Source organism: Phyllobates terribilis, unplaced genomic scaffold, assembly GCF_046119375.1.
Source record: "Phyllobates terribilis strain yellow unplaced genomic scaffold, ASM4611937v1 Scaffold_7__3_contigs__length_470593459, whole genome shotgun sequence".
In the NCBI taxonomy this organism is placed as follows: Eukaryota; Metazoa; Chordata; class Amphibia; order Anura; family Dendrobatidae; genus Phyllobates; species Phyllobates terribilis.
The window spans coordinates 9,690,307-9,717,572 of NW_027362767.1; the positions used below are offsets into that span (position 1 = coordinate 9,690,307).

The following is a 27,266-nucleotide window of genomic DNA, read 5'->3' on the forward strand; positions in this document are numbered from 1 at the left end:
ACAGTACAGGTGAGCAGTGATAATACTGTGATATTACAGTACAGGTGAGCAGTAATAATACTGTGATATTACAGTACAGGAGAGCAGTCATAATACTGTGATATTACAGTACAGGAGAGCAGTGATAATACTGTGATATTACAGTACAGGTGAGCAGTAATAATACTGTGATATTACAGTACAGGAGAGCAGTAATAATACTGTGATATTACAGTACAGGAGAGCAGTAATACTGTGATATTACTGTACAGGTGAGCAGTAATAATACTGTGATATTACAGTACAGGTGAGCAGTAATAATACTGTGATATTACAGTACAGGTGAGCAGTAATAATACTGTGATATTACAGTACAGGAGAGCAGTAATACTGTGATATTACAGTACAGGAGAGGAGTAATAATCCTGTGATATTACAGTACAGGTGAGCAGTAATTATACTGTGATATTACAGTACAGGAGAGCAGTGATAATACTGTGATATTACAGTACAGGAGAGCAGTGATAATACTGTGATATTACAGTACATGTGAGCAGTGATAATACTGATATTACAGTACAGGAGAGCAGTGATAATACTGTGATATTACAGTACAGGAGAGCAGTAATAATACTGTGATATTACAGTACAGGTGAGCAGTGATAATACTGTGATATTACAGTACAGGAGAGCAGTAATAATATTGTGATATTACAGTACAGGAGAGCAGTGATAATACTGTGATATTACAGTACATGTGAGCAGTGATAATACTGATATTACAGTACAGGAGAGCAGTGATAATACTGTGATATTACAGTACAGGAGAGCAGTAATAATACTGTGATATTACAGTACAGGAAAGCAGTGATAATACTGTGATATTACAGTACAGGAGAGCAGTAATAATATTGTGATATTACAGTACAGGAGAGCAGTATTTGATATTACAGTACAGGTGAGCAGTGATAATACTGTGATATTACAGTACAGGAGAGCAGTGATAATACTGTGATATTACAGTACAGGAGAGCAGTAATACTGTGATATTACAGTACAGGTGAGCAGTAATAATACTGTGATATTACTGTACAGGTGAGCAGTGATAATACTGTGATATTACAGTATAGGAGAGCAGTAATAATACTGTGATATTACAGTACAGGAGAGCAGTAATAATACTGTGATATTACAGTACAGGAGAGCAGTGATAATACTGTGATATTACAGTACAGGAGAGCAGTAATAATACTGTGATATTACTGTACAGGTGAGCAGTAATAATACTGTGATATTACAGTACAGGAGAGCAGTGATAATACTGTGATATTACAGTATAGGAGAGCAGTAATAATACTGTGATATTACAGTACAGGTGAGCAGTGATAATACTGTGATATTACAGTACAGGAGAGCAGTGATAATACTGTGATATTACAGTACATGTGAGCAGTGATAATACTGATATTACAGTACAGGTGAGCAGTAATAATACTGTGATATTACAGTACAGGAGAGCAGTAATAATATTGTGATATTACAGTACATGTGAGCAGTGATAATACTGATATTACAGTACAGGTGAGCAGTAATAATACTGTGATATTACAGTACATGTGAGCAGTGATAATACTGTGATATTACCGTACATGTGAGCAGTGATAATACTGTGATATTACAGTACAGGTGAGCAGTAATAATACTGTGATATTACAGTACAGGAGAGCAGTGATAATACTGTGATATTACAGTACAGGAGAGCAGTGATAATACTGTGATATTACAGTACAGGTGAGCAGTAATAATACTGTGATATTACAGTACAGGAGAGCAGTGATAATACTGTGATATTACAGTACAGGAGAGCAGTGATAATACTGTGATATTACAGTACAGGTGAGCAGTAATAATACTGTGATATTACAGTACAGGTGAGCAGTGATAATACTGTGATATTACAGTATAGGAGAGCAGTAATAATACTGTGATATTACAGTACAGGAGAGCAGTGATAATACTGTGATATTACAGTACAGGAGAGCAGTGATAATACTGTGATATTACAGTATAGGAGAGCAGTAATAATACTGTGATATTACAGTACAGGAGAGCAGTGATAATACTGTGATATTACAGTATAGGAGAGCAGTGATAATACTGTGATATTACAGTACAGGTGAGCAGTGATAATACTGTGATATTACAGTACAGGAGAGCAGTAATAATACTGTGATATTACTGTACAGGAGAGCAGTGATAATACTGTGATATTACAGTATAGGAGAGCAGTGATAATACTGTGATATTACAGTACAGGTGAGCAGTGATAATACTGTGATATTACTGTACAGGTGAGCAGTGATAATACTGTGATATTACAGTATAGGAGAGCAGTAATAATACTGTGATATTACAGTATAGGAGAGCAGTAATAATACTGTGATATTACAGTACAGGTGAGCAGTGATAATACTGTGATATTACAGTACAGGTGAGCAGTGATAATACTGTGATATTACTGTACAGGTGAGCAGTGATAATACTGTGATATTACAGTACAGGAGAGCAGTGATAATACTGTGATATTACAGTACAGGAGAGCAGTGATAATACTGTGATATTACAGTACAGGAGAGCAGTGATAATACTGTGATATTACAGTACAGGAGAGCAGTAATAATACTGTGATATTACAGTACAGGTGAGCAGTAATAATACTGTGATATTACAGTACAGGAGAGCAGTGATAATACTGTGATATTACAGTACAGGTGAGCAGTAATAATACTGTGATATTACAGTACAGGAGAGCAGTGATAATACTGTGATATTACTGTACAGGAGAGCAGTGATAATACTGTGATATTACAGTACAGGAGAGCAGTAATAATACTGTGATATTACAGTACAGGAGAGCAGTAATAATACTGTGATATTACAGTACAGGAGAGCAGTAAAAATACTGTGATATTACAGTACAGGTGAGCAGTGCTGTGTGGTTTTAAAAGGCGTGGCGTGGGCGTGTGTCGGGGCGTGGCCTGGGCGTTCCCTGCCCGTAGTGTGTGGATGCCGGAACGGCGGCAGTGACAGTGTGAGGTTGGAAGTGATCCGCGCACAGGACACTCAGCCGGCGGCGGCGGCGGCACAGGTCAGCTCCGGGGGTCCCCGTGTGTGTGAGAAGGGGGCGCTGCTTGTGTCTTGTGTGCTGTAACTTCCCGGCAGCTCCGCGGGTCATTCTCTGTGTGCGGCGGTCACAGGACTGAGCCCCAACTCTCCGCCGACGAGGAGGAGGGCGCCGGTGCCCGGGACACTTGTGGGGGTCCGTACAGGAGGGCTGTGCGCCCCACTTGTGTGGAGTGATGTCAGGTGGCCGTGGAGTGACTTTGTCACTTCCCTGGCCCCGGATTCTTGCTGCCCTCTTGTCCTCTGCTTCTTGCTGCACATTCACCGGGAAATTGTTTTCCTATTTCTCAGAATTTTTTTTAGAAATTATTATTATTATTATTATTATTTTTTTTATAAAATTGTCAGAAATAAACTTTTAATTATTTAAATATTTCCAACTCCTAAATTGACACCATAAAAGCCTGAAATCCAGATGCAGCCGCCCCACCGTCCAAGATGGAGGGTCTGTGAGACGGAGATCTGCGTCGCCTTGCACTGGATGGCGCCGTTTTATTGTGTCAGAACATTTGGTAGGAAATGTTCACCTCCAGAAAAGGTCGGTTTTGTAAACAGGGAGATGGGGAGGGGGGAGATTTGGGGACGGACTGGCTGCCTAGCGTGAAATTAAACCGCCCTCCAGTTGTCTCTCGGATGATGGAAATATTCCCCCTCGCAGGCAGAATTTGTGTATTTTTTTTTCTCTCATTTCCCCAGTTTGTCTGATTTTTGGCTGCTGTGTATAATTGTGCAGTGGCCAGTGCGGGTCCTCGTAGTCGCCGCCGTCGTCTACGTGTTCTGTGCCTTTCGTTCGGGCACAATTGGTGGGTGTCAAGTCTGTGCAGAGGACGCTGCCAGGGAAAGTTCTGCTCTGATGGAATAATTTTGTGAATGTCTGAGAAAGATGCCGTCATTTCTACACATCTGATCTAGTTTGGATTTTGCCCCTGGGAGAAGCCCCGGTGGCAGTTTGGGGACCGGTCGCCTCTCATGGCACCCATGGTCTAGCAGTGGTGTCTTGTTTTTCATGTCGTCTTTGAAGCTCTTCAGGAGAAGTCAGAGTGAGTTGGATTGTAAAAGGGGCAATTATGTGGCTGATTGCTAGGACGGGCTGCCTATTTAGTTTCATTATCCATAAGACGCATTATGTTCCCCCCCATCACTGTGAAAGTGGACGGCAGAGTGTTTGTGGTGGGGGCTGTAATAGCGGTGCGATTAGACCCACAGCTGCAAAACTGAGATATCAGTCGCTCCACAATTACACACATATTTACTGGGGGGGATTAGAACTGCCATTTTTGTCCCTTTTTTTCCGCTGTTCGTGTTTATTTTCATTTTATTTTCCATTTATCATTTTTGCCGTACACAGATTTTTTTTTTTTTTTCCCCTCCCCAAAGTCAACGACCATCCAACCCCCCCACTGTATTTTTGGGCTTGAGAGTAAACCTTGGAGGAGCAATGGTTATGAGTTTGTGTAGGTTGCGGGGATGCACTCTTGTCCCCCCCCCCCATGATCTGTAATTTTACCCCCCTCTCCTCCACCCTTCGTCCTCTCCTGGTGCAATGTACGGCGTGTTATGCTTTGCCAAAGTAGATCATCGAAGGGTGGGGGGGCTGAGGTTGGGGGAGGAGAATAAAAGCGAACGGGGAAGAGAAAGGAGGAGATGGGGATAAAATTGGAGCCCAACGCCATTTTTTTTTTTTCTCTTTCAAGCTTTGTCGTTCGTGATTATATGTCGCAATCTTCAGAAAAATAATGGGGGTCGTTTCGTTTGTGGGGGGCTGTCGTGGAGAGCCCGGCTGGAGCCTGCAAAAGGCTCTGGGGTAGGAGTGAAATAGAGTGATAATGATTACGGGTAACCATCCATGACATATTGGCTACAGAGGCGAGCTCGCTCTTCTCGCAGAATCTGGAGGATGGGAGATGTGTGGCCGCCCCCCTCCTGATGGGCACATACCCCACCCCTACTGCGCCTTGTTTTTGCTGACCTTCTACTCAACACTTTTCTCAAAAGAAGAAAAATATCTGAAGGTTTCGGGTGTTGTTGGGCTCCACTATGGGGTGCTCTTATTTACCTCCAGAAGGGGGGGCTTCAGTTGGGCTGTTCATTTGAATACACGGAAAGCTTGCGCAGTAGCGCAGAGAATTGTCATACCCAACGCGTGTTCGGGCACCACCCCCTTACCTCATCGCTTCACCCTTTTTTTTTTTTTTTTTTCCCCTTTTATAATGATATGAAACGTTCTATCGTTAACCTCTTAATTTCTGGACAGCAATAAACCTGCTAGAAAGAAAGTGTTTGCATCTTAAATTGTGTCTGATGGATCCTTGGCCAACTCTTTCTGTGTGTGACATTGTTCTGTTCAGGCTTTTCACCTGTTCATCTTTATTTTTTTCTGTTCTCTTATGACTTTCATAGTAGTACAGTTCCACATTTTTGGTTCTGTTTTGGTAGTACTTTCCGCCTGACCCATTGTACCTTTTCATTGAGCGTCGGTCCCTGGACTGGGAAGGATGCAGTGTTGATTGGTGTCGCTTCACATCAGACGTTTGATGGGTTTGCAGTAGGGTGTGTGCCGAGCAGGTGATCTGGACGTTCTGGTGCCCTTGATGCAGTGGCACAAGCAGCTGACACTCTGTTGTGTCAAGGTCTTCTCTCCAGCTGTGGGTAATGGTGTGAGTGGAGGTAGATTGACACCTTCCTGCCTCATGTCAGATTGGTGCTGGAGTGCGTGTCCATGGTGGAGGCAATCATGCCCTGATTAGCTGAGCGATGAATGATTTCTGAAGAGGAATCCTGTCTATTTGAAATTCTGATTCTCTGTGTCAGTCAGCAGAGCGCCTGTCTGTCAGGCAGCGGGCCGCACTGTGGACGGCGTCTGCACACTCCATTACTTCTATATTACCCGCTATTACCTACGGCATGGTATTGTGCTTCATTATCTGTTCCCTCCCCTATAGAGGAAATGTATCTATACATTGGACTGCTGTGTGTGTATATAAAATATATGTATGTATGTGTGTATATATAATATAGACCTACATATACATTATGTTTACTCAGAGCCACTCCCTGCATGTATGTGCCAGACTCCCCGTACATGGGACCACTCGCTGCATATATATTCTAGCCATCTCATGTCTGGATTGCATAGGGGTGCTTCTCGTGAGCACCTATAGATCCCTTGTAGTTATTATATGCTAAAAGATCGGTTCTCTGAGTAGGTATACTGGATCCCCTGAATATTTTACATGGAATTGCTGTGTGTTGTTACTCAGGACTGTTTCTGTATATAGTCTGTGGATCCAGTGCAGGTGTCACACAGGGCTGCTCCACAATCTGTTTTACATGGGACTGTCCCCCATGTACATGTATACTTAAAATAGATATATATATATATATCTATCTATCTATATCTCATCAAACATGAATGAGGGAGCCAGGATCTATCATTTATATACATGTATAATAAATTAAATATATATATATATATATTTATACATGTATATAAATGATACATCCTGGCTCCCTCATTCATGTTTGATGATTGTGTCTTTCTGTATATTATATTTAATAGATTTATTGTGCATTTACATGGGAATGCCTGCTGTATGCATTACAAACCTGTCATGTTTTGTGAAGGTCTGGTATATGATCCAGTCTGTGGATCCGGGCACAGTCCTGCTCTTTACTCACAGGATGATATTCTAGTCTATTTTACACGATTTCTCGGTACAGAACAGTATTAATGTAGCGACCTCATATTCTGTGGCCTTATATGATCAGTGATGAAGATTAGGATGAAAAAATAATATAAATATTTATAGTGTCTCGTGTGTGTGTGTATATATATATATATATATATATATATATATATATATATATATATATATATATATATATATATATATATATATATATATATATATATATATACACACACATACACACTTTTATTTATTTATTAGAGACTACTACTGGCTGACTACACCTGCTGGCATGTGGACATGGCCACTGACTAATGAGCTGGTGGTCGAGCGCCCCGTGTGACTATTGACCAGACTTTGTGGACACGAGATGTCCCCGTGTTGTGGCATCGGCCGTCTCTGTACGCACCGTGCTCTCCTGTATACCCGCTGTATACCTAGAATTCTGCTAGCTGTATATGTACATCATTGTTCCCACCCCGATCAGGTTGTATTCCTGCACGCCAGTAGTGGGCAGTGTTTGCAGCAGGTGGCATGTACGGAGGTGCCCGCGTGGGCATAGCGTGCGCCTGCTATGGGTTACTGTCTGGCTCTGGCGTCCTGGAGCTATGTTTGGGATGTGGGCTTTTAAGTCGTCTTCCGCCTCCAGTCTGACTCATTACATCTGTTTACATCACCAATATATAAGGAGTTAGTCAGATTCTGAGGGTGTGACTCTCACAGTGACACCTTTTCTAATGTTCAGAATTGAGTGACCCGGACTGATGCGGCTGAGGCTAAAGGCTCCAGTGATGGAGCAGCAGGTTGTATCTGTGTCCGTGTGGGGGACAGTCTGTAGATTTGGGAGACCGTTCCCCCTCAGGGGGTGAATTTGGAGGTCCAGAAAACATGGATAACAAAGACATGAGTGTTAATGGGCAGTAAATGTCCCGGGCCCCAGCCCCCCCTCTTTCGGAGACCCCTGATTCCTTCCCTCTTGCATGTTACTGTGATGTCTGCCGTCCTGCTCACGGCCTCCTCCTCTGCCTCTGCGGCCACTGTCGGCTCCGTCCCGCTGCTATAGACTAGTTTGAGTGTAGGTAATTGCTGTAGATGTGTAATCGATGTGTCAGGCGCTCCCCAGGAGGCCGCACCATCACCTGCCTGGGAATAAATATCTACATGTGCTAATGTGCATTTTCAGTCCAGGTACAATCCCTGGAAATCACACATTCTCTGGTATTGCAGGAGTTAAATGATTGATTCTATTGTAATTCCCCCGCTAATCGCCGTGCTGCCAGTCTAATTACTTTATTTTCTCCAATGGCTATTTTAGTGTTACAGGAACTCTGCCGGAAGGATTTAGACTTTTGGCTCATGAGCTGACGTTCTAGCTGTGTTGTCGGGCTAGAAATGGTTAATATTCAGGGGGTCAGTTTTGTCAGGGTGTGATCTAGTGCCGGGTTTATTGTAAGGGCTGATGTTAATAGGAACTGGCATTTCTGCTGTGGTGGAGCAATGCATGATGGGAAACTCACCTCTGTATTCCCCTCAAGCACCCATTATTCTAGCACTGACCACAACATGCAAACCAAGTGCCCAGCCCTGTGCACACTCTTCTCATGAAGACCACCGTGCTAATCTCCCTCCGACTTCCAGTATTGGCCTGGACATGCCCACCGCCTCCAGCCTCTCTTGTCCCGCTTCTTCATGCCTATGCCATACTGACTCTCCTCACTACCACCCCAATCATTCCCCTACTCCTGTCATATTGCTCTCCTCCCTGTACATTCTCTTTTCTCTCCTAGCCCTAATAATCGCTAAGCACTCTGCCGTCCCAGCCCATGTCATCTGCTGGTGTTGTAAGCCCAAATGATTCTCCAGCATTCCCCCGCCCGCCTTCCAACATGTTAGCTGCTTTTTGTCTTGAGACATCTGAAGCTGTGATGGTTCTTTGCGAAAACCTCTCTGCCAGTGATGTGGAGTCCTGTACAGGTTCCTCGCATGCGGCGGTGTCTGGTACCAGGCGGCTTCTATCGTTCGGCCATTTCTCTTTGTATGTATGTGCCAATCTCGCACTGTTGGCATACTGACACATATATACCTACCTTCTGTGCCTGGAGCAGGTGTGTTCACTGGACATATTCTGCCGACTGTGTGGATCAGTCCTTCATGACAGTGAAGTGCCCACAATAATAACGTTCATGCTATGATACGTACTAACGATTTAAGCCAAAGAAATCCCAACCATGACATCAATCAATTCAGAATTTATGGCTCTACATTATTAGTCCTTGCGTTACTGGGTAGAGCTTTTGCAAAGAAGAACAGTGAAACATTATAGTAAATGCCAATTTTGTTCCTTTACTGCATAAATAGATCTGTAATTGTCACATTCTGTCAGTTCATCTACAGTTCGGTTAGCACTTTGACTGATGCAGAACTACAAGTTCATAAGGTTAAAAAAATGTCACCCTCCAGCCACCTGTAGGGGGAGCTCCCCGCATACAAGGTATACATTGCCATAGTAACACCGTATGCAGAGAGCTCCACCTAGTGGTGGATGATATGCAGCATCATATAATGCAGTTAACAAGGGTCACCTAATCTCCCGATATCCGCGTCTGTTGTGGGACCCCGCTGCTTCAGCTGTTTCTGATGTCAGCTTGCTACCCGTGCTATCTGCAAAGTGGACTGTTTGACTGACTCATTTCAGTAGCTGAGCCAAAACTTAGCAAACGGACACAAAAAATCCAAAAACATAGCAGAAAAAAAGGCAGTAGCATCCTGCCAACCATCAGTTTTCTGACCTGTGGTGGTAAAATACAGCGGTTGCATTTTTTTCTTAGTTTTTTTTTCAGTAGCGAAGCCATTCCTGGCCTGATCCAGGAGCGACCCTGAGCTCAGTAGATCGGGCAGCTTTGCTTAGTACAGTTTGTTGTATTTATTGCCATTTAAAATTGTCTTATTTTTTTACATGGAACCCACCATTTCATTCTGTGACTTTGTAGGTATATGGAGATCTAATACTACCCTTTGACTGCTATTAGTGCTGTGTTCATACCTGCCTTAGAGGCACTTGGTAATATCCATTTTTTCAGAATGTTAATGTGAACAGAGCCCATGTATAAGTACTACATTTATACAGAACAAGAATAATCCATGTTCTGAGGCCAGTCCCTTAATAAATGCAGCGGTCCAGGTTGTCTGTGGGAAATTCTAGCACCTGTCTTATGTTTTTTTTCAGCAGTTAACATACATTTCTCCCTGCACTCCCTATTCTGCTGGTGCAGTCACTCTGTAAATACGTTACATTATATTACTGACCCTGTACTGATCCTGAGTTATTTCCTGTATTATACTCCAGAGCTGCACTCACTATTCTGCTGGTGCAGTCACTGTGTACATACATTACCTATCCTGAGTTACATCCTGTATTATACTCCAGAGCTGCACTCACTATTCTGCTGGTGCAGTCACTGTGTACATACATTACATTACTGATCCTGAGTTACCTCCTGTATTATACCCCAGAGCTGCACTCATTATTCTGCTGGTGCAGTCACTGTGTACATACATTACTGATCCTGCGTTACATCCTGTATTATACTCCAGAGCTGCACTCACTATTGTGCTGGTGCAGTCACTGTGTACAAACATTACATTACTGATCCTGAGTTATATCGTGTATTATACCCCAGAGCTGCACTCACTATTCTGCTGGTGCAGTCACTGTGTACATACATTACATTACTGATCCTGAGTTACATCCTGTATTATACTCCAGAGCTGCACTCACTATTCTGCTGGTGCAGTCACTGTGTACATACATTACATTACTGATCCTGAGTTACATCCTGTATTATCCTCCAGAGCTGCACTCACTATTCTGCTGGTGCAGTCACTGTGTACATACATTACATTACTGATCCTGAGTTATTTCCTGTATTATACTCCAGAGCTGCACTCACTATTCTGCTAGTGCAGTCACTGTGTACATACATTACTGATCCTGAGTTACCTCCTGTATTATACCCCAGAGCTGCACTCATTATTCTGCTGGTGCAGTCACTGTGCACATACATTACTGATCCTGCGTTACATCCTGTATTATACTCCAGAGCTGCACTCATTATTCTGCTGGTGCAATCACTGTGTACATTACATTACTGATCCTGAGTTATATTGTGTATTATACTCCAGAGCTGCACTCACTATTCTGCTGGTGCAGTCACTGTGTACATACATTACATTACTGATCCTGAGTTATATCGTGTATTATACCCCAGAGCTGCACTCACTATTCTGCTGGTGCAGTCACTGTGTACATACATTACATTACTGATCCTGAGTTACATCCTGTATTATACTCCAGAGCTGCACTCACTATTCTGCTGGTGCAGTCACTGTGTACATACATTACATTACTGATCCTGAGTTACATCCTGTATTATCCTCCAGAGCTGCACTCACTATTCTGCTGGTGCAGTCACTGTGTACATGCATTACTGATCCTGAGTTACATCCTGTATTATACTCCAGAGCTGCACTCACTATTCTGCTGGTGCAGTCACTGTGTACATACATTACTGATCCTGAGTTACATCCTGTATTATACTCCAGAGCTGCAGTCACTATTCTGCTGGTGCAGTCACTGTGTACATACATTACATTACTGATCCTGAGTTACATCCTATATTATACTCCAGAGCTGCACTCACTATTCTGCTGGTGCAGTCGCTGTGTACATACATTACTGATCCTGAGTTACATCCTGTATTATACTCCAGAGCTGCACTCACTATTCTGCTAGTGCAGTCACTGTGTATATATAGTGGGGAAATAAGTATTTGATACACTGTCGATTTTGCAAGTTTTCCCACCTACTAAGAATGGAGAGATCTGTAATATTTATCGTAGGTCACTTCACCGGTGAGAGACAGAATCTAAAAATTAAAATCCAGAAAACCTCATTGTATGATTTTTACATATTTCATGCAATAAAATTCAATTTAATTAAGTATTTGATCACCTACGAACCAGCAAGAATTCTGGCTCTCACAGAACTGTTAGTTTTTCTTTAAGGCTATGTGCCCACGATGCATTTTTCAAGCGTTTTTGCTGCCGAATTTGCGCAGCGTAAACGCTTGTAAAACGCTTGGTAATCCGGCCTCCGTGGTCCCCAATGACAATCCGCAATTTCAGTGCCCATGCTGCGGATTTTTCCGCAGCATTTTTGATGTGCGGAAAAATCCACAGCATGTTCACTATTTGTGCGTTTACGCATTCGGAATGGCCTTCTCAATGCATTAAAAAATGCTAGGCAATCCCGCATGTCAAATTCCGCACGCGTTTTTCCTGACAAGGACATGCAGAAATGAAGCGGAAATTTTCTGCTTCATTTCTGCATCGTGGGCACATAGCCTAAGAAGCCCTCCTACCCTGCGCTCATTACCTGTATTAATTGCACCTGTTTGACATTGTTACCTATATAAAAGACACCTGTCCACACACTCAATCACACTCCAACCTCTCCACCATGGCCAAGACCAAAGAGCTGTCTAAGGACACCAGGAACAAAATTGTAGACCTGCACAAGGCTGGGTTGGGCTACAAGACGATAGGCAAGCAACTTGGTGAGAAGGCAACAACTATTGGCACAATTATTAGAAAATGGAAGAAACACAAGATGACGTCAATCTTCCTCGGTCTGGGGCTCCATGCAAGTTCTCGCTGTGTGGATTAAGGATGGTTCTGAGAAAGGTCAGAAATCAGCCCAGAACTACATGGGGGATTCTGGTCAATGACTTGAAGAGAGCTGTGACGACTCTCTCAAATATTACCGTTAGTTACACACTACGCCATCATGGATTAAAATCCTGCAGGGCACACAAGGTCCCCCTGATCACGCCAGCACATGTCCCGTTTGAAGTTCGCCAGTGACCATCTGGACGATCTAGAGCGGGGGGCTTTTTTCTGCCAAGCGTCTTTTGAAAATTTATACCATCCTTCAGGGGCCTTACAACTAAAGCGCCAACTCCGCCCACAAAGTACGTCCTGATGCTGGCACTGGTGTAAGGGAATAAACTTTTATCGCATGCGCTTCAGCATTCAGTAGTGAACACTGTGTGCGAGTGCTCATATATCAAGAAGACATTAAATGGCTGGCAGCCTCAAAATAAGCTGCCGGCCCAGACACTGCAGTCCCCGAGAATCTGCCTGGGGGCCAGTTAAAAGGTCATCGAGGTCTCGGACCTGAGGTTCCCCACCCCTGATCTAGAGGAGGCATGGGAGAAGGTCATGTGGTCAGATGAGACCAAAATAGAACTTTTTGATATCAACTCCTCGCAGTGTTTGGAGGAAGAAGAAGGATGAGTACAACCCCAAGAACACCATCCCAACTGTGAAGCATGGTGGGGGAAACATCATGCTTTGGGGGTGCTTTTCTGCAAAGGTGACAGGACGACTGCACCGCATTGAAGGGAGGTTGGATGGGGTCATGTATCGCAAGATTATGGCCAACTATCTCCTTCCCTCAGTAAGAGCATTGAAGAAGGGTCGTGGCTGGGTCTTCTAGCATGACAATGACCCTTAACACGCAGGCAAGGCAACGGAGTGGGTCCGTGAGAAGCATTTCAAGGTTGTGGAGTGGCCTAGCCAGTCTCCAGACATGAACCCAATAGAAAATCTTTGGAGGGAGCTGAAAATCAATGTTGCCCAGCAATAGCCCCAAAACCTGAATGATCTGGAGAAGATCTGTATGGAGGAGGGGGCCAAAATCCCTGCTGCAGTGTGTGTAAACCTGGTCAAGAACTACAGGAAACGTCTGACCTCTGTAATTCTAACAAAGGTTTCTGGACCAAATATTAAGTTCTGTTTTTCTATTGTATCAAATACTTATTTCATGCAATAAAATGCAAATTAATTATGTAAAAATCATACAATATGATTTTCTGGGTTTTATTTTTAGATTCTGTCTCTCACAGGTGAAGTGTACCTATGATAAAAATTACAGACCTCTCCATTCTTTGTAAGTGGGAAAACTTGCAAAATCAGCAGTGTATCAAATACTTATTTCCCCCATTTTAATAATTACAAAACGGAAAATGGGATGATGCAAACGTTTGGGCACCCTTGGAGATTTGTGTGCTCGGATAACTTTCACCAAGGTTTCAGACCTTTATTAGCCTGTTAGGGTTATGACTTGTTCACTATCATTGTTAGGAAAGGCCGGTGATGCAAATGTACCAGCTTTATAAAAACCCAGTCTCCTCTAACCTTGTGCCAAAAAACAGCAGCCATGGCTTCTTCTTAGCAGCTGCCGAGCACTGGAAATGGTGAGGCTCACAAAGCAGGAAAAGCTGTAAGATAGCAAAGCGTTTTCTAGTTGCTCTTACCTCAGTTCAAAATGTTATTAAGGAATTGCAGTTACCAGGAACAGTTGAGGTCAAGATAAAGCCTGGAAGATCAAGCAAAATTTCAGTGAGAGCTGCTCGTAGGATTGCTAGAAAGGCAAATCAGAACCCTCACTTGACTGCAAAAGACCTTCAGAAAGATTTGGCAGAATCTGGAGTTGTGGTACGTTGTTTTACTGTTCAGTGACACCTGCACATATATGGCCTTCAAGGACGAGTCATCTGAAGAAAACCTTTCCTGCATCTTCACCATAAAATTTAGGGTCAGAAGTATGCAAAAGATCATCATCTAAACAAGCCCGATGCATTCTGGAAACAAGTCCTGTGGACCAATGAGGTAAAACAGAAGTCTTTGGCCACAATGATCACAGGTATGTGTGGAGAAAAAGGGCACAGAATTTCAGTAAAAGAACATCCCGCCAACCATTAAGCATGGGGGAGGATCAATCATGCTTTGGGGTTGTGTTACAGCCAATGGCATGGGGAATATTTCACGGGTAGAGGGAAGAAGGGATTCAACAAAATTTCAACAAATTCTTGATGCAAACATAACACCATCTGTAAAAAAGCTGAAGGTGAAAAGAGGAGGATTCTACAAATGGATAATGATACTAAACAAACGTCACCATCCACAATAGATGACCTCAAAAGGCGCAAGCTGAAGGTTTTATCATTTCCCTCAGTCTCCTGATCTGAACTTCATTGAAAATCTGTGGCTAAACCTCAATATAGCAAAGCGTGCAAGATGCCCCAGGAATCTCACCGAACTGGAGGAACTGTGCAAGGAAGAACGGATGAAAATCCGTCAGACAAGATTTTAAAGACTCGTGTCGCATTTACAAGCTGTGATACCTTCAAAAGGGGCGCGACTAGATACTAACCATGCAGGGTGGCAAAACTTTTACAATGGCCCATTCTCCTTTTTGGTAATTTTTTAAAATGTAAAGATGGGAGAAAAAAATGATGTATGTGTTTGTGTGTCCAAACTTTTGGTCTGTACTGTGTATATGTATGTGTGTGTGTGTGTGTATATATGTATATATATATATTATATAATTTAGTACAGACCAAAAGTTTGGACACACCTTCTCATTTAAAGATTTTTCTGTATTTTCATGACTATGAAAATTGTACATTCACACTGAAGGCATCAAAACTATGAATTATCACATGTGGAATTATATACTTAACAAAAAAGTGTGAAACAACTGAAAATATGTCTTATATTCTAGGTTCTTCAAAGTAGCCACCTTTTGCTTTGATGACTGCTTTGCACTCTTGGCATTCTCTTGATGAGCTTCAAGAGGTAGTCACCGGAAATGGTCTTCACTTCACAGGTGTGCCCTGTCAGGTTTAATAAGTGGGATTTCTTGCCTTATAAATGGGGTTGGGACCATCAGTTGTGTTGTGCAGAAGTCTGGTGGATACACAGCTGATAGTCCTACTGAATAGACTGTTAGAATTTGTATTATGGCAAGAAAAAAGCAGCTAAGTAAAGAAAAACGAGTGGCCATCATTACTTTAAGAAATGAAGGTCAGTCAGTCCGAAAAATTGGGAAAACGTTGAAAGTGTCCCCAAGTGCAGTTGCAAAAACCATCAAGCGCTACAAAGAAACTGTCTCACATGAGGACCGCCCCAGGAAAGGAAGACCAAGAGTCACCTCTGCTTCTGAGGATAAGTTTATCCGAATCACCAGCCTCAGAAATCACAGGTTAACAGCAGCTCAGATTAGAGACCAGGTCAATGCCACACAGAGTTCTAGCAGCAGACACATCACTTCAACAACTGTTAAGAGGAGACTTTGTGCAGCAGGCCTTCATGGTAAAATAGCTGCTAGGAAACCACTGCTAAGGACAGGCAACAAGCAGAAGAGACTTGTTTGGGCTAAAGAACACAAGGAATGGACATTAGACCAGTGGAAATCTGTGCTTTGGTCTGATGAATCCAAATTTGGGATCTTTGGTTCCAACCACCGTGTCTTTGTGCGACGCAGAAAAGGTGAACGGATGGACTCTACATGCCTGGTTCCCACCGTGAAGCATGGAGGAGGAGGTGTGATGGTGTGGGGGGGCTTTGCTGGTGACACTGCTGGGGATTTAATCAAAATTGAAGGCATACTGAACCAGCATGGCTACCACAGCATCTTGCAGCGGCATGCTATTCCATCCGGTTTGCGTTTAGTTGGACCATCATTTATTTTTCAACAGGACAATGACCCCAAACACCTCCAGGCTGTGTAAGGGCTATTTGACCAAGAAGGAGAGTGATGGGGTGCTACTCCAGATGACCTGGCCTCCACAGTCACCAGACCTGAACCCAATCGAGATGGTTTGGGGTGAGCTGGACCGCAGAGTGAAGGCAAAAGGGCCAACAAGTGCTAAGCATCTCTGGGAACTCCTTCAAGATTGTTTGAAGACCATTTCCGGTGACTACCTCTTGAAGCTCATCAAGAGAATGCCAAGAGTGTGCAAAGCAGTCATCAAAGCAAAAGGTGGCTACTTTGAAGAACCTAGAATATAAGACATATTTTCAGTTGTTTCACACTTTTTTGGTAAGTATATAATTCCACATGTGTTAATTCATAGTTTTGATGCCTTCAGTGTGAATGTACAATTTTCAAAGTCATGAAAATACAGAAAAATCTTTAAATGAGAAGGTGTGTCCAAACTTTTGGTCTGTACTGTGTTATATATATATATATATATATATATATATATATATATATATATATATATATATATATATATATATATATATATATATATATATATATATATATATATATATATATATATATATATAATATTAATCATCACAACAGCCACAGTCTCATGTGGCCCCCTGGTGGTGGCGTCATTTCGTCTGTGTGTTTTGGCGGTAACATTCCCGCCTCACTATGTATAGTGCTGTAGACTTGTATCCGCTCGGCTCCTCAGCGGGGCACACTATGGTTGCGGCTTGCGTTACCTGCTGGCCTCGGCCTTTTATAGGTTATGGACATTAGTCGTCTGTTCCGGTCCTTCTCCCGTCAGTGGTTCCTGTGTGCGTCTTTCTGATCTTTATTTCTGAGGCCCGGAGCACTGCAGGAAATTCACCCATGATTCATGTGTAGTAATGTCTGGCTGTTACTGCTAATGTGAGAGCCGCTTTTTGTCAGCACCTATGGCGGCACTTATGTGAAGTATAGATTTCTGTATGTGATCATAAAGCGTTCCTGATTTATATCACTAATGTCTCTGCTGATTGCCTGCTTTATGCAAACCGTGCTGGAAGCCCCTCAATATAGACTGCCCAGGTCAGTCCTGTGGTCCCGCCTCGTTGGCCTATTTTTCCACCCAGCATGATTTCACCCCACCTTGTCACGTCTGTCTATTCTGCTGATGTATTAGGTAAAAAGTAGGAGTGATATTAAGTGGTGGCATGAGCTCTCGGGTGCAGGATCCTCAAAGATGGGGCATCAGTAGTTTTTGATATGTCCCTTTTCTGGGTCTTTGAGGTTGTCTCTGCTTCTTTTTCCCACTTTATAAGAGTTTTTTTTCTCAGTTTGTGCTTCTCATGGCTCTGACCGCTGCAGCGATGTGTCTGACATCATGCACACAGTCTGTTTCAGTGTGCTCCCTGCTTTTTCTAGAAGTCTACTCTTCTTCAGCAGCTCTCGCTTTGCGCTGTGGGGTCGTACATATGTGGCGCTCCGGACGTCTGTGCGCTTGTTATGTGGGTTTGTTGAGGAATATGCTCTTGGGCTGTAAATCTATTTAACAACACTTTTTTTTTCTCTTTCTTTTCACTGTAGATGTAAATGTGGATTCATTACACTCCAAAGACCTAGAACAGTTTTTCTGCACAACCTTTGAGCCGCTGTGAGAGAAGACTGTTCTGCAGTGTATCGGGGAGGCTGAAGAAGTCTGGACCTGTGCTGTTCTCAGAAGATCCTGGATCTTTCTTCTAGTCATTCATTTCAATACTTCCTCCTCTTCTCCTCTCCTCCTTCGTACCATCATGTCCTCCAGCTTTTGCTCTCTTAGCCTAACTCTCCATTTAAGCTTTCTTCTGGGCTGTGTCTTAGGCTTGAGCTTAGGACTTGAGTTCGTGGGACTTCCCAATCAGTGGACTCGCTACCTGCGCTGGGATGCCAGCACCCGCAGTGACCTCAGCTTTCAGCTCAGGACCAACGTTTCCACCGGCCTTTTGCTCTACTTCGATGATGGTGGCATCTGTGACTTCCTCTGCCTCTCTCTGGCAGATGGCAGAGTTCAGTTGCACTTCAGTATTGATTGTGCTGAAACTACGGTTCTAAGTGATAAGAAGGTGAACGACGGTGGCTGGCACTTTCTGATGGTCAGTCGAAATAGGCTGAGGACCACAATGGTTCTAGATGGGGTGGCTATACCTGCAGAGGTCCGACCACAGAGGCAGAGCATGAATATTGTTAGTGACCTCTTTGTAGGTGGCGTTCCCGGGGATATACGCTCCGATGCTCTGACACTTGCTACGGTCAGGGACATGCCTATGTTCTCTGGATATTTACAGGAGCTCAAGTATGGCAACTCTGAGCCCCGGCTGCTCGGGAGTCACGGCGTGCGGTTAGATCTGGAGGGACTCTGCACCCATAATCCTTGTGACAATGGAGGAGCTTGTCTGTTGCTTGATGGAGAGCCCACCTGTGACTGTACAGCGACTGGCTATGTGGGCAAGTTCTGCTCTGAAGGTAAGCAGAAGGTGACTTCATGGAAGAAGGGTTATATTCATCAGCTCATAACTTTCTAATGTCTTTTAGGCTTCCTTCCCGTCGGAGAGGATTTGCTGTGAATTCTTGGATTCTGCACAATGCAAGTGAATAAGGTTTACAGCAAGCTTTATTCCTGCGGTCAGATGATGTCAAATGCTGCTGCAGATTTCATCTTTGCAAGGGGTTAAATCCTCACAGAATGTGCTACAGGATTTCTTAATGAATTGCCCAGCGCTAACCTTATTATAGGGGGTTATCTCATCACAGATACTGGAGGGTCTGCTGGTGGGCTCCAGCACTCCTGGTGAAAAGATCATTCTTTCCTGTGGGAGTATGGTCTGCTAGGTGGAGCGCCCCCCACCCTCCCTTATGTCCATATGTATTTGTAGGGCCGGCTGACAGGGCCTGTCTGGATATACCATCTCATAGGGGCTTCTAAGAGTATTGTTAGGAAAATGTAGTGATTGATTGAAAATTAAAAGCTTCTCTGTAACATGTTGGAGAGGTAAAGGAGTCTGGTGGAGTTTTCTCACTCCTTGATCGGGGGGGCATTTTCCTGTTCATTACCCATTAAATTCTGCATTGGTCTTAATAAGAGAGTGTTGCAGGTGCTGCTGTCCTTTCTGGAGGATGATGCATCGGAGACTTGTGATTGGGATTTGCTGTTCCCGCCGCCATGTTGTGTTCGGAGATAACAGCGAGAGTGCTGTGAATGACAGGAGGGCCGTGAGCGTCCAGGGATCGTCTGCCACTGACTGATAAAGTCTGTATTCTTATTTACTGGGATTTTACACACTTACTATAGAGGAGATAATCGCTCACAATCTTCCTTGGGAGGTTATGACATTTACCTCTAGATGCTTAACAGGAAAATGTCAGATTGAGCAGATCCCAGGTTAAAAAAACAAAACTGCCACAATATTCTCCTTTTATGTAAGTTGTGTCCTCGCCAGTCCTGCCATCGAGTAGATATGACCTGTTACATCTACAATAGGACTACAACCTCTATTATTGCCCTGTGACTTCAAATGTTAATCTTTTTTACTCCTTGGCATCAAATCTGTACAGCCCCCCAAAAAAATGCATCAGTCTGTGGCATATGGGCATAGCTAATGTGGCTGCGCCAGATACAGTCAGGGCAGAGACTAACGCTGCATAAAGCGAAGCCACCATAGACTTCCGGGAACGCTCTGAACGTGCCGCCATGGCTTCCTCTGCCTGGTAGAGTTGGCGCCTCCTACTGGACGGTACTCTGCTCTTTCCTATGCCGCTCCAGGCTGGCTGACATAACACTTACATTGCTCCAAAAGTCTATGCACACCGTGAAGAAATCGGACTTATTTTCTAAATTCATTAGACGCCATTCATTAGACCAAGAAGTGTCTGAGGCACAAAACTCCTAAGTAATATAGGGCGCGGTACTCTGCCGCAGAATAGTAAATCTGCCCCCATGTCTCTGCACTTCTTATCCCCGTCAGTACAGTAAGTGCCTGCAATATTGTCACCATAACTGCCTGATCTGAACCTCATGACTGCTTTCTTCAATACGATGTTACGCAAAACTACAGTGGGGCAATTTTAACTATTGAGAGGGCCCCTGGAGTTTAGGGTAACAGACCACATTTAGGTGCAAATTTTTGCATCTAGTTTTAGACTTGAAACTTTTGAAAGATTTCCCCTGTAGATGAGCAGAGAAGGCTGGCGCTGCGCCAGAGACTTTGGTGACGCAGGTCGCGCGGTCAGAGACCGCTCTGCGGCTGGCCGGAGGCCGCTCTGTAGACCGCTCTGCGGCTGGCCGGAGGCCGCTCTGGGGCTGGCCAGTCTTTGTGACGTGCTTGTTGGTCACGGTAACCTTCACCGGAGTTGCACTGGCACGTGGCAGTGACGTGGAGCAAGCTTTGGGGCTCCACCTGTGTAGATTTGATGCCACAGTCTGAAAGTAACAAAACGAAGAGTGGCTGAAAGTCAGACAATGTCTAAAGATGCTCCACAGCCCCCAGAGTCCATAGGCTTTCCACATCTTCAGATAGTTTTGCAGTGTCTAAATTTTACAGAAGATTAGCAAGACATGGTGTGATAAATTTTACAGGGGCCTTCCTCATGTTTTCCTGGGGGTCTTTTTCTTCAGGCCACTCCTGTCCATGTAATGTGTAGCCACATACAGCAATAATGTTTTGGCTCCTGCACCACAGACATGCGGCTCCTCTCGGTGGATTTGCCACTCTGTGTGGAGGTTCCCAGTAGCTGTGGCTTCATGTAATGATCCCCATGAACACCTATACAGCCCCTCTTATTAATTGATTGCCATCCTCTTCGCTTGATTACCGGCTCATGGATATCATGGAGCAATGCTGTATTTTTGGGGATGATTTCAATATCCAATCACCTAATAGTAAATGACCCTTCTCTTCTCCTGGGGGTTTACACTGCTTGCATTTCTCAGTATCTGCATCGATAACTAGTTTCTCCTCTGTCTAATATACAGTGTGTATATAATATGTATATGTTAGTAAATGAGGAGCTGCGATGTCGCCAGTCCGTGGGTCACTGGATGCTGAATATTCTGCCTCCTAAGCCCACGTTGCCCATTACTGAACCATGTCAGATAATGTATTTGCTTTGTAAAAGTCTTTCTTCCCCCACAGTTTACCATGCATTGTGCTCCTACTAATGCCATTCACACATGATCTTTCTTTTTTTAGGAAAGTTTTGAAGGGAATTCATGTTTTGTCTGTAAATTAATATCTTCCCTTTTAAGGAAATGTTCACACGTTGCGTTTTTGCTGCAATTTTATTTATGCAAATTAAAAGCTGCTTTTTACAGTACCAGAAAAGCTATCAGATTTCAGGAATCACATTGATTGATTGATTTTTTTTTTTTTCCCTTACTGAATTGGAAAACTTCTGTGTTTTATAAAACTGCTGCACGTCCCTTCTTGCAACGTGAGCAAGTGCAAAAACACAGAAAAACAATGCAGGTATCGGGTATTGCTGCGTTTTTGGTGCGGAAAACTCAGGAAGTTGCATCATGTTTTTTTTGGGGAGCAGTAAACTTTATCAGCATGCACAAGAAACAAACGTACCTTGGAAAAAAAACGCTGCAAAACTTGATTTTTTTGTAAGCAGCTCCTTCACTGCCAGGAGAGCAGGAAAAAAAAAACCCCTGCAAAAACGCAACGTGTGAACATGGCTTAATACAAGTATCTGGAAAGCCGAGTCATTTATGTACCTAAAATCCCCCCCCCCCCCCCCCCGGCCATCTTGATCGTTATATATTCCTATATTTGCTTGCCGCGCTTGGCTGAGCCCCCCCATCATAGCGCAGACCCTGTCCGGTCCCGTCTGGGCGGCAGATTGCCTGAAATGATCACCGGACAGGAGAAATGTCTCTTGGTTAATGTTCCATTACAGAATCATTTGTCACAGTGAAATCTCCCTGCGTCCAGAGGGGGATCGGCCCTCGGTGTAGGGTGCGGGATTAGGAGTGGGGGGGGTGAGGACTGTGATGTGGAGTCGGTCTGTATTATTGTTTTGGAAGGCTGCAGATAATGAGGATTAGGAAGTCATCTGTGTCTGCTGTAATGAGGTCAACCCCCCCATCATACACACCATGTGACGAGGGGCCGCACCATCACCCGGTTTGATTAAATGATTTCTGCCTCCTGCCCTGTAGTCTGTGACTACTCCTCATCTGCTATGACGAGACCCCCGGAGCTGCCCAGGTTTCTCAGACTTGACAGCTAGTAAAGTGTTAAGTGAGGCGGTTTCTTCTTACATGTGAACATGCAGAACTCGCATCAGATACAGTGGATAAAAGATCAGACCGAGCGCGAAATCCACTGGGCTCAGCAGTTAATTTGCTCTGCTCCTGATACCACGGGAGGTAAATATTTAATACCCCGGTGACTCGCTGGCCTTTTCTTCAGGTTTCCAGTGCGTTATATGATACACTCTCGCGCCATCAGGGTCCTCGCTGCGCTGTGCAAACAGCTTATGGATGCTGTCAGTAAGCGTGGAATGTGTATTTAGATGACCCCCAGACGGCAATAAGAGGCTGAAAAAAGGAGCCCAAGATACCGTTGTCTATTAAAGAACGGAAGCCAGTGCTCCCACACTTGATACGGCGGGCAACACGGACCCTCTATAAGTCTCGTCATGAGTCCAGAGCTGCCTTATGATGCCTCTGTCTGGATAAACTATCTAGAAGAGAACACATTGGAACTTGCCACAATATATTTTCCACATAAAATCGCGGCTATAGATGGCCGCAGAGTATATAACAGATTATGCAGCACAAATCGGTAACCGGTGTGTACAAGAGGCCTCACATATATCCAGAGTAAATCCTATCCGCTGATGTGGAGGGGGCGGCTGGGAAAAATGTCATCTGTGTCCGGCTAGAAACCCCTGGATTAAGCATGGCAGACGGGAATTGGGTCACACTTCTTGAATTACAGAAGTGGCCTCATCTCCTGAGGCCACACTATGAGGATAGCTGCCTATTGCTGGGGCTCCATTACCTTCCATGGAGCTGTATGTATGCTATACGGGGGTGGAGTAGATACACTATATTGTATATCGGCACGCACCTGCTGGTATAATGAGCACAACTAATATTAGAGAGCTGTAAAATCCCAGAATAAAGGCGACTTCCCTGAAGCTGTCTCGACTTCCCGGCATTAGTAGTTCTTCACCAATTTTACAAACTTCTGGCTGAGTTCTTCCTCTGGGCTGAGACCAGGTGAAGCCGGACAAGCTTCATAGGTGGCTGCGGCCCGCAGTAAGTCGTCACCTGCCCCCTCCTCATTCCCTCTGTGTGTGCTCAGGTTTCCCGATGTTTGGACGGGGAGCACAGGATGGGTAAGAGGACGCCAGGCTGCGTGTGACGAGGGATCAGATGTCTCAGGAAGCACAGGGATAAAGGTATGAAAGGCAGCGGGATTAAATATTTACTCTACCTGCCATATCAATACTGTCACCTGTGCAGAACAGCCGTTATGGTAAAAAGCAGCTAGTCACATGGGGCTCAGGACGCAGTCAGCGGATAGTGGTCGTAGCGCAGACGCCGTGATGCTGTGACCGGCTCCTAATCTTACTAGTGATCACTGTCATCTATGGGACAACACTGAGCCTCCTCCCTCTATCTAAGGCCTGGTTCACACATCCTGATATTTCCGATACTGGTAAAACCAGTACCGGAGATATCCGTATCCGTGTATACCTGTGTGGCAACCGTGTGCCGCATCATTATCACATTTACCGGCGCCAGGGAACCGGCGGTACAGTTAGTGCTGTTTCCAAGTGCTGGGTGCTGAAGGAATCTCTCATCATTGTCCCCTGCTTGCGCTGCGATCACCACCAGCAGGGGACAATATTGAGAGTAGTATACTGCTCCCGATGTCTCCAAAACGTAAAAATAAAATAAAAAAATCATTATACTCACCTGGCTTCAGGCAACTGCACACGCTGAGGAGCAGAGGAGAATGACTCTCTGCAGCGAGCGGGCCCCTGTCCTCCGCTGAGCTCAGTGAGTGGTGTCCTGTTGCTCAGTGAGCTCAGCGCAGGTCAGGGGCATGCCCGCTCGCTGCAGCGAGTCATTCTCAGCGTGTGCAGTGTCAAGTCAGGTGAGTATATAATTTTTTTATTTTATTCTTATTTTTACAGGTTTTGGAGACTTTGGGAGCAGAATACTACTCTCAACATTGTCCCCTGCTGGCGCTGATTGCAGCTTCAGCAGTGGACAGTGAGTAATTTCTTCATCACCCAGCTCTTGGGAATAGCGCTCACTGTACCGCTGATTCCCAGGTGCCCGGTACGTGTGATACTGATGACACACGGATATCTTCCGTGTGTCATCAGTTTGCACGTGTGTTGGACGTTATGCAGCGTGCTAAACACGGACGTATCAGCGTGTTTTGCCCATGAACACATGGAAACAGACATGTGCGCAGACCCATTCATTTGAGTGTGTCTACGTGTGTAAGTATCTCCAGTACGTGTGAAAACGATCACCACACACACCGGAGACACTGCCATGTGAAAGAGCCCTTGCACCGTGTACTGCCGGCACCGTGTACCTGCTCCTTCTAATACTACATGTATTGCTGGCTGTACTATGACTGCTTGCTGACGAGATTTGTGTCCCGATGAAAAATAAAGCTGATCTTAAAGCTGTAAATCTTCACAATGCCGACGACCCCGGGGGGCTGGGGATTCATACCCTGCAATGCTGACTGTGATAACTGTGAATATTTTCTAACAGATATTCTTGCAGGTATGGGACGATCTGCTCCCCTGCGGACCGCTGCTGTAGCGAGACCTCCGATCCATGCACAGTGACCGCCACTTGCATGAGCGCATGTTTGTGTGTGGGGGGGTACTATATGGTTTGCATGTGATGTCCCGCTCCATGCAACGTTGATTTTGTGTGGTCACAGCTTGACTTTCTTTCTCTCTTTCCTTCCCCTTGTCTCAATGCTACATTAGATGTCAATGACATTCCAGGTGAGTGTCTGCGATCCGGACGCCGTCCCCCGATGCCCCCTCACATCCCCTATTACAATGTATGCAGCTGTGTGCAGGTGTAGTCAGGACTGTCACACCCAATATCCTGGACACTTGAGTGTAGGAAGCTAGTGAGTCTCCGGCGCTGATCAGGGCGAGTCTTTTACTTCTCTCCTCCGCTTCCTTCAGGCCAGCTTTCCTGCATGACATAGAAAGCTGAGATGGGGTGTGATAAGGACGCCATACTTGTGTTTTAAGTATGTGACTCCGCAATCCCCTTTGCGGGGTATTGTACAACTAGTGTGTAACTTTCTTCTCTCTCTCGACCTTTCTTCTTCCCTCAAGGACTGGCCAATCTCATGGTTGACGACCAAGGTATGCTCTTCTGCCAGCCACTGGCCTGTTTTCTCCATTTTTATTCATCTTGACCTTGGTGTTGAATCTGCAGTTCATCATTTCTTCACAGAGCAGCGTCATCCATGGGTTGTGTGTTACTGACGGGGTCATTAGATGCCCCTGTATCCCGCGCTGTATACCCGTACACCAATGCAATGGGCGAGAGTTAGCATGATTTCGGACATGGCACAGACTCCTTGGGGGGATGAGCTGGGGGTGGATTTAATGTTGATATTGGCCTCTGGGTAAGGGGAATTTTACTATTGGCTTTACTACAATGTCTGACCTCTGCCTTATGGTAGAGGAGCCGCTCATGCACGGAGAAACATGGCATGATGAAGTCACTGCGCCTCCTATGTGTCAGTGACGTCACTATTGCCCGGGACATTGGGCTCCTGTCGTGTTCGGGGGTCTGTGCTGTGGGCCTTTCCATTGCTGTGTGCTGTGTTCATGTGTGCTGTGTCTTTCATCATACATCATTTTTGATTTTGTGCTGCCTAAAATGATGTGTCTGATGTGCCTTCTCTCTGATGCACCCTGCTGCTCTCGTGGATCCCACCCTCCGGCTGTAGGGAGAAGTAAAGGTAGATGCCTTCATTACTGTGTTGTCTGACCTGCATTGTGTGTCTCCTGTAATAATAATGCTCATTCATCATGGGGCTAATCAGCCGCTGTGTTATATCTCTGATGGGTGATGTCTCCAGGATTGTACTACACATTTCATGCATGTGATCATCTGTAGTGAAGTGTAAGCTCGGGATCGTGGTGTATCTGTGCTCGTCTTATAGAGGGCGACCCTGAGATGAAGGCGTATGTGTAGATCTCTGCTCAGTGCAGGCGATCACAACCTTTGCTTTCTTCAGGATCGGCCGTGGAAGCAGGAATGAAGTATAAAGGGGTATTACTGCTTCAACCAGTAATGGCACAGCAGTCGAGCGCCATAAATGTATGATGGGCGCCAATTCCACTTCCAGGACTCGGACATCAGGAGAATGGGGGACTGCTGCACTTCATAAAGGAGGACACTGCATGCAGCTCCCCATTGTGGTCAGCCACCACATGCAGACAGCCTGAGTGTGCCCAGATGGTTGAGGGGAGCGCAGGGTGGCATCGCTGGCAGTAACCCATTGTTTGGCACACTTCTGACGTGGAGGTACTGAGCATGTAGGATATGATTATATGTAGATCGTCAGCTGGAAAGCAACGACCCGACTCAGAGATTCTGTGAACTTGTCATGTTTCTGGTAAATTTGGAGTTGGTATTGCTAATTGAGGGTCTAATGTCACCATATATGATGGGCTTTCTATTTTATCATGTTACTCCAGTGTACCACTATAAAGCGCAAGCCGCCGTGTAGTATCTGCCCCCCCCCCCCACATGCACATGACGA

The 27,266-nt window shown here is 44.7% G+C and overlaps 1 protein-coding gene across 1 annotated transcript; it reads left to right on the top strand.

Moving 5' to 3' along the window:
• Nucleotides 1-3,743: 3,743 nt before the first annotated feature.
• On the top strand, nucleotides 3,744-26,695 carry LOC141155335 (neurexin-3-like). The gene is made up of 5 exons (XM_073642216.1): nucleotides 3,744-4,202; nucleotides 18,040-18,954; nucleotides 25,462-25,479; nucleotides 25,825-25,854; nucleotides 26,664-26,695. Exons 2-5 carry the CDS (start codon nucleotides 18,246-18,248, stop codon nucleotides 26,693-26,695), a joined length of 789 nt encoding a protein of 262 aa, XP_073498317.1. The 5' UTR covers nucleotides 3,744-4,202; nucleotides 18,040-18,245.
• The last annotated feature ends 571 nt before the right edge of the window (nucleotides 26,696-27,266 follow it).

Coding starts and splice junctions, on each gene's coding strand:
- LOC141155335 (XM_073642216.1), top strand. CDS start 18,246: ATGTCCTCCAGCTTTTGCTCTCTTAGCCTAACTCTCCATTTAAGCTTT. Junction 25,855..26,663: donor TCTCATGGTTGACGACCAAG/GTATGCTCTTCT, acceptor CTCGTCTTATAG/AGGGCGACCCTGAGATGAAG.